At 38.4% G+C, this 8,704-nt stretch overlaps 1 protein-coding gene across 1 annotated transcript; it reads left to right on the forward strand.

The window, feature by feature from the left end:
* The first annotated feature begins 573 nt into the window (after nt 1-573).
* Nucleotides 574-8,340, forward strand: LOC140522993 (olfactory receptor 5V1-like). The gene is made up of 2 exons (XM_072638107.1): nt 574-596; nt 7,419-8,340. Exons 1-2 carry the CDS (start codon nt 574-576, stop codon nt 8,338-8,340), a joined length of 945 nt encoding a protein of 314 aa, XP_072494208.1.
* The last annotated feature ends 364 nt before the right edge of the window (nt 8,341-8,704 follow it).

An 8,704-nucleotide genomic window follows, 5' to 3' on the forward strand; every position in this document is an offset into this window, starting at 1 on the left:
CCAAGTTGTTGTGACTAGAGTTCCCTTTGACCATACCATGTGTTGCAGGATGTCATGGTCTCAGAGTAAGAAAGGTCTAGGTTCAAATCTCACATCTGACTTGTGACTCTGAGCAGTTAACTGTAAATTAGAGTAAATGCTGATTTGTATTCATAAAGGGAGTTTTTTCACTAGCAATTTTTTAATAAAATCACAGAACAGGTCTAAAAAATGTGAAAAGTACTGGTGGCTGGTGCTGAAAATAAAAATAAAAAGTAACACACAAATATTGTCCTGAAGAAGCCTATAGATGTAAGGGAACTTATAGAGACAGTCAGGTGGTGCAATGGATAGATATGCAGTCAGAAAGACCAGAGTTCAAATCCTGCCTCACATATTTACTACTTGTGTAACCCTCAATAAATTTAACCACCAGCTTGACTCGTTCTTCAATTTAATCCGCATTATTAACATTTTCTTCATCTTATTCAATTATTTTTCAGTTGTATCCTACACTTTTTTGACCCCATGGGTTTTCTTGGCAAAGTTCTTGGCAAAGTGGGTTGCCATGTTCTTTTCCAGCTCATTTTACAGATGAGGGACCTGAGACAAACAGGGTTACATGACTTGCCCAGGGTCACACAGCTAATAAGTGTCTGAGACCATATTTGAACTCAGGAAAAGTCTTCCTGACTCTACACCCAGCATTCTATCCATGAAATTAAGCCGCGATTTGTAGATTGCTTCTTTCTGCAATGTGAATGCTTGCCCCGAATATTCTTAAAGTGCTATACAAATGCTATTAACTAAAAGTGGAGGCTGACATAATCAATCATATTCACATAGTGATTTCATGGAGAAATAGGCTCTCAACCATTCAGAAGAATGTGAAGTTTCTTGTGATTAACAGTATACTATATGTGCATGCCTTGTGAATGTGCATCCTCTAATGCCTCATTGTTGTGGTAGAGGTGATCCAGCACTTGTTGGAGATTAACAAGTATACATGGACTCAATCCTGCATATATTATTGAGGATAAACAAAGTTACCTGATCAAGAAAGGCATTGACTGTTTACCTCCTAGTCCAGTAGATACATAGGTGTGGTAGAGTGTGTTAGAACATTCATTGGCATGCAGGTGATTAGATGTAGGTGCAAGTCATGACTGTGATGCTTACTATCTATGTGGCCAGTCAAAACTTTTCCAGGCTTCTTTTATTTTCTCATTAATAAAATTAAGGGGCTTGATAAGATGATTTTGAAGGTCTCTTCTAGCCCCAAGTTGCTCTGGACTGAAAGTCTAACAAGGTCAGAATTTCAAGATAATTTTATCTTCACAGACTTTTAGAGTTAGAAGAGACCAACTAATCCATATCCCTTTGTTTGCCAATGAGGAATCAATCAAGCAATCAGTCAGTATTTACTAAATACCTACTCTGTGAAAGAAACTGGGAGAGGGAGAAGGGAAAAGTTGTAAGATGAGAGGTTCTTTGTTATCTATATAGCAAGCATTCCAGAGAGCACAATGAAGGGTGTGGGTAGCTTTAGAGTGAGAAATTGGAAGGGTTGGAGAGGATGGGAATAAGGTAGAAGCAAGAAGGACATAAGGAATGGGGTTTGAACAATGGCAACCAGGGCTGCATAATTCCTGGGATGAGGTAGGTATCCAAGAAATTCAAGGATTTCCAACTAGTTGGAATAGTGAATCCCTTGCATATTGATGGGGATTGGGGGAAAGGGTAGGGAACGTACAGGTAAATTGACTATTTTATCTTCCCTCTTCATCTTTGATTCTCTTCTTTCCACTTATGTTCTAAAAGATATAAGTATTAGATCATATCTGGCTATGCTTGTACATAGAAGAGTGACATCCTTCATTAAGGAAAGATCCATAGAGAAAAGCCACATACAAGCTGAATTATTGGTCAATTCTTAGAATTTGACCTTTACATATAGTCAGATCCTGAAATGCTGCTTGTAGACTATTTTCTCAGTACATGTCCACACATATGTACTCTGCATTCATTTCTCAGTCAGGCCTATAATTCTACCCTGTTATTAAGTTTGCATTGGAAATTCTGTGTCAAGACAAAAAAATAAAATAAAAATCCTTCCCATCTGTATAATCATGCTAAATCAACTTTACCACACTAACCTTATATCCAAGAATTTCTTTCAACTATTTGTCCATAGTCTTAGTCTACAGAGTTCTTAAAATGGAACAAAACAACAACCATAACAACATCTTAGCAAGAGGCCACCGTGGATGTTAGGAAGTTAGGAAGATGGATTAGGAATTTACCAGCTGTGTGAGCTGGGACAAATCATGTAGCCTCTCTGAACCTCCTCCCTAGCATTATATACTAAGATATAGAAAGGATGCTGTCTGCCTCACTGAAGGATAAAGATATATATCAATGATGAGACAAAATGAAAGTGCAATTTTAAAAATTTAGTCCCCACAAACAAAAGGAATCAATAAAACATGAAAAAAAAATTCTGGTTCAAATTTGATTCTTTGCATAATGTTATTGAAATCATAAAGGAAGAGATTTTTCTCATCAAAGCTCCAAGGGTTTCGTAGTCACTCCAATTACATTGATTTATTCCCGTTTTGTTGTTGCCTTTGAGAAAAGAAACCCCTTTAGGTTAGTCAACAGAACACTCTCTGCTTTGCAATGCAAATTATTCTTGTCTGTCTTAAGACCTTTAGGCTGTTGACTCCCCACAGTTTACATTTACTTTTAAAATTATTTCTGTTCCAGTTTTACTTCTGAAATTCAACAGAATTTGAAATGCCTTAAATTCCTCAAAACCCCAAGATCTGGAATTTTAAATGAAAACTGACCAAGAGGTATAGCTTTCTGTAGCAAACCATGTGTGTCATTCAGCAACTCATTCAGCAAAGCACCAACTAATTATTTACCATCTCAAACCAACTGCAAAAACATAGGTTTAAATTCAGGTCAACAATACTGTTGGTTACCTTTAAGTGTCTGGGGTTTTGATTTTTTTTTTTTAAGTGAACCAAAACAAATCTTTCAAGAAAAAAACTTACCAAATTGAATTTTTCAACCAGGTGGGCTTTTTACCTCTGTAGGTACAACTCAAGAAGACTCATCTTTTATTTCTTTTTCTATTTATACCTACCTGATTGCAATAGAAAATAAACATTCCTCCAAAACAGAGAGTGTGAGAGATACAATGGACTCTAAGTTTTTAGTTTTGAGGTTTTTTTGTTTTTGTTTTTTAAGAAAAAGTCCTGAGAGCCAGTATAAACTTGGCACCAGAGATGAGTCCTGGCTTTGATACCTATTGCCTAGTGGCCCCAGGGAAATTACTTCATCTTTGCTTTCCATTTTTTGTCTCAAAGTATATAAGTTATGAACATATCAGACATTGCCCAGAAATACTTATATTGAGTTGAATGAAATTATTTAACAAAGAGAAGCTGTCTTCAAGAATTTGCAAGACTATCACTTAGAAAAATGATTAAAATTACTTTGTTTGGCCCCAGAAGGCAGAACTATGATACGAATTATGAAAAAGGGGTGGAATTTACAAACAAATTTAGGCTTGATGTAAAAGGAAAAACTTACCAACAATGAGATACATCCAAAAGCAAAATGTCCTTTCTTTGGAGGGGAGTTGGTTTCTCTTCTGGAATTTTTCAAGCCGAGGCTTGATGAGAATATTTCAAGTGGAAGAGTATAGATTTAAAACTAGAAGAGATCCCAGAGGAGGAGCCCAGAAGAAATCCAACCCAACCTCCTCTGCTCCATTTTATAGATAAATATGCCAAAGTCTAGGGAGTTCAAGTGATTCTTTTAAGCATTAAGGGTCAGAGGTGAGATTTAAACTCAGATCCTATGACTCCAGACCCTGAGAGTCTTTCAACTACTGTGGAAAACATAGATATTCTTTTTGTGTGTGTATCATACTACTGATTACTGCAATCTCTTCTAATTCTATGATTCTGTAAGAGACCCAGAAAATGCATAATTAGTTGGCATGCATGTAAAGTGCTTTGTAAACCACAAACTGTTATAAAAATGTCAGCTATTACTCTAATTATTGCTGCTATTGGTGTTTGTACTTCATCCTTGAAGAGGACCATGACATTAGGAAGGTGATGCCATGACTTGCAAGTGAATTTGGATTTAAGTGAGGCAGGGCTGTGCAAAATCACCAGCCTCACTTTCTCCTCCAGAGCCATCTGGGTCCAGTGGCAGATATGGATCAGGACAATTAGAGATGGTCACCTGTTATTAATTATATAGCACTCAAAACAACTCTGTAAGTTAGACAACTGCCTCTATCTTGACCCCTTATGTTAGTAAGGTTATGACCATTTTGCAGATGAAGAAATTGAGTCACAAACAACTTTGCCCATAGGGGCAGAACCAGGATTTGGATGGAGATATCTTCAAACAATGCCTAGGAAACTAGCATGTACGTAAGCAATACTGCCCCTCTGCTTTAAATAATGAAGACAGTAAAATTGATGCTACTGCTTTACTTCAATGTCTACAAAATTACATGTGCCTCAATGACCTGATAATATCCAAACTCATGGAATTACTATTATAAATTATAGGAAAATGGATCGGTCAATTAAGCCAATTACATTTTGTTATTGTTCAGTTGCGTTCGATTCTTTGTGACCCCATTTTGAGTTTTCTTGGTCTTTAAGATACTGGAGTGGCTTGCCGTTTCCTTCGCCACTCATTTAACATATGGGGAAACTGAAGCATGGTTAACTAACTTGCCCAGGGTCACACAGTTAGTAGGTATCTGAGGTTGGATTTGAACTCAGGTCTTCCTGACTCTAGGCCCAGTACTCTATCCACTGCACTACCTAGCTGACCCTGTTTTGAGTAGGGTGGTGGTATGTATTTCCTGTTTGTGTATGCCTCTCTATCTATGAGGAAATGGACCTAGAACATGTTCTCTGAGTAGTAATTCAGGCTCAGACTCCAAACAAGGAAATATCACAATTCAAACAATGCAGCTTCTGCTAAGTCCCTAGCTTGTAGCTCACCTTAGGGAGGGATTTTATTCAATAATCAATAGATATTTATTGAATACCAACTGTGTGCCAGGCACTGTGCAAAATGCTGGGCATACAAATAAGAAAAAGAAATCCAATCTCTGTCCTCAAAGAGTTTACACTGAGGCAGCTGAGGGAGGGGGGAAACAAAGTAAAACAGAAAAGTGAAAAGGAGTGGAGGTAGGTGGAATGGGGGGGAGTGGGTGCCAAAGGGTCTGCCACGAGGGAAGGATATCCAAGTAATGGAACCCAAGCAGAGCAGCTGATTGAAAATGAAGGTTAGTTGGATAATTCTGAGCTCTATATAAAGGGAGACTTTGGGAGGAGTCCCTTCAGCCCTCCAATCAGAGGGAAGGGACAACAGAGGATTCTGGGAATGTATTGACTTTCAAAATCTGAATCAGTTAGTGGGATGATAAGATCTCAAGTGATGAGCTTATCCTGAGGTAAGGCATGTTGTTCTTGGATTCAAATCGAAGTAGAGAAGCTAATGAAAAGAATTCGTAGATTTCAATCCAATTCAGTAAGTTCAACAACATGGAATTGTTGAGCACATATTAAATGTAGGCAGCCTGCTTAAGGGTGGCGAACACAAAAACACAAAAGGAATTAGTCCCTGTCCTGGAAGCCCTTATAGTTTCCAGTGTTTGTGCTGAGCTCTATTTACTATATTGTACTGACTTTCAAGTCTTGGAGATATTGTCAACTACACTTTAATACTCTAAATAATAGTAGTAATAGCACTTTATGGTTTGCAAAGCACTTTGCAAAGAACTACATCTATTCTAAAGTGGAAAAAAATATTTTCTGTGTTGGGTAGGAAGTCCCTAAGATAATTCGTTTCATTGTTGTAATATGCTGCATGGAGAAAGCCCATTAATTAGGTATCTGTACCAGGTTATATAATTCACCAAATATTAATTAGGACTTCTAATATTATTCCTTTGCTTTATGAAATCAGACATGAGCACTGGGGCACAATTTTTTTAAAAGTCAAATAAATAAAGAAAACTCATCAAATCAGTTGCTGTAATCCAGCTGGCATGTTCAGGACCGTGCTAGTCACCTTCTCAATGGGGATAAGAGATGAGGAGTAGGGTGGAAGGAGTGTAGTGGGAATGGATAATGGTCTAAAAGAACTAACTTAGAAGGTCAAGTTCACAAAGTAAAAATCATAGCTGGCAAAGAGACACCTGAAAATTACTTCTAAATGTAAGATATATTGCCCAAACAAGGTTATCTAGACATAATTAGATCAAATGAGAAATAATTAGGTTAAATTTTCTCACAGGAAGATGTATTGAATACTGGAATCTCTTCTGAAAAGCAGATGAATGAATGACTTCTTGAGGGGTTTCAAAACAGATTAAGCAAAGACTCAGAAATCACAGCTCACAGAAGCATCCATAGGTTAGAATGACTGGCTTAAGAGGAATGGGATATGTTAGGGTTTATGAGTGTATTAATTATCCCTCCCAGGAAGTAGATAATGTTTGATGGAAGATAAGCATTAATCTATGAACAGTTTACCTTGATGAGGTAGCATTCCTAAGAAACTAATTCAAAGGTGATTGATTGTTCTAAAACGACTTCTAGCTTATAAATTCTGAGAAATGATCCCATTAAGGAAAATGAAATTGATCAAAGGGTCAAATTGCAAAAATTTCTTGAGAAACTGACCTAAAAACAACATCATTAATAATAGCAGAGGAGCCTGAGAATATGTGTGTCTGTGAAGGGTTATTAGTAGGGCAGGATGATCTGGCTGTGTCCCAGGAAACGAATTTTAAAGGGTTCTGACAGCACACTCTGCAGTAGTTTAGAAACAGCAAGACTTAGTAGTTAACAAGAATAATGATTTCAAATAGAAAGTTACCAAATGATAAGCTGGAATGAGTTGCTTTTCCACTCTGCCCTCCTTCCTTTCCCCACAGAGTCCCAGAGCCTTGGTTTCTCCCAGGGAAGGAAGACATCCCATCCATCCTACTTCACTAATGGAGAATCCTGTGTTACTTGCTGCATGGGCATTTGTAATTTTTACCCCAGATGCAGAAATTCCCAGGTATGGTTCTGTGTATGAGAAAGGAGCAGAAGGGTTGGGGTCATTTTCATGTAAAGGTCAGTAACCTTTCCAAAATGATGAGGCAAGTCTTCACTTATCTTGAAGAAATTGGGTGGTGTGCTGGTGATCACTCAAATCCACAGGGAGATTGCCCAGCTGAGTTGGTCAAGTTAGTCAACAAAGTTTAGAAAGTCCTTGTGATCTGCCTTCTTCACTTCAGATGTGTGTGACAGAATATTGGTATGCATGCTGCCTATCACTGCTTCTGCTTAATTATGTTCTCCCCTTAAACCTCTTTCTCTCTCATCTTTGGATATGAACCAGAGAAATCAAACAATTACTGAATTCATCTTCCTGGGATTTTCCAACCACCCACAACTCCAGGGATTGTTCTTCTTGATATTTTTGGTTGTATACCTGGTAACTCTTCTGGGGAACCTTCTCATATTAATAGCAATCAGAATCAACCCTGTTCTGCATACCCCTATGTATTATTTCCTCAGCAACCTGTCCTTCCTGGACATCTGCTACACCTCCACCACTGTCCCCATCATGCTGGTGAACTTTTTCCAAGAGAAGAAAACCATTACCTATGAAAGCTGTCTGTCCCAGCTCTTTTTCCTTGTTACTTGTGCTGGTACTGAGGGTGTCCTGTTGGCTGCTATGGCTTATGACAGGTTTATAGCCATTTGCCATCCATTAAGTTACCCTGTCCTCATGAATAGGAGGGTCTGTACCTACTTAGCAGCTGCCTCCTGGTTGTGTGGGTTAGTGAATTCTCTGATGCACACAGGGCTCACAGCCACTCTCACTCTGTGTGATTCCAATGAGATCAGTCATTTTCTCTGTGATATCCCCCTACTCCTGAAGCTCGCCTGTTCAGACACTTCAGTCAATGAGTTCATACTCTATGTGTCCAGTGCCACCATTGGTCTGAGCCCCTGCCTCTTCACTGCTGTATCCTACATGCTCATTATCTCTGCCATCTTGAAAATCCAGTCTGCTCAGGGGCGGAAAAAAACCTTCTCCACCTGTACCTCTCACCTCACTGTGGTGCTCATCTTCTTTGGAACTGCCATCTTCCACTACGATCAGCCCAGTTCAGGCTACTCTCTGGATGAGGACATCCTTATCTCTGTTCTGTTCTGTATTGTTACACCCATGTTAAATCCTATCATTTACGGCCTGAGAAACAAGGAAGTCAAGGGGGCTATAAGAAAACTGTCTGGAGAATGTAGGTCATCATGATTGCACAGAACAAAATGACCAGCAGAGAAGTGCCATTCATTTCACTTTGATGGCAACTAGGAAATAGTCCAGACCAACTTGTGTCAGTTTCAGTTTCCTCAGCTGCACAGGAGAGCACACTTTAGACCAAATTAGTGACCGTTAAGTCAGCTGAGAGTACTGATTTCATATATACATATATATATGTATATATACATATATATACATATATATACACATGTATATATATAGTGACTTCAAGAGCATATCACCTTTCAATACGGTAGTAATATTCCTATTAGTACGTGCCCACGTATACATACATAATGTGACACTTCTGTTGCCTGACAAAATGTTTAAATAATATACACATACCTACATGCAC

This window comes from Notamacropus eugenii, chromosome 2 (genome assembly GCF_028372415.1).
Source record: "Notamacropus eugenii isolate mMacEug1 chromosome 2, mMacEug1.pri_v2, whole genome shotgun sequence".
In the NCBI taxonomy this organism is placed as follows: domain Eukaryota; kingdom Metazoa; phylum Chordata; class Mammalia; order Diprotodontia; family Macropodidae; genus Notamacropus; species Notamacropus eugenii.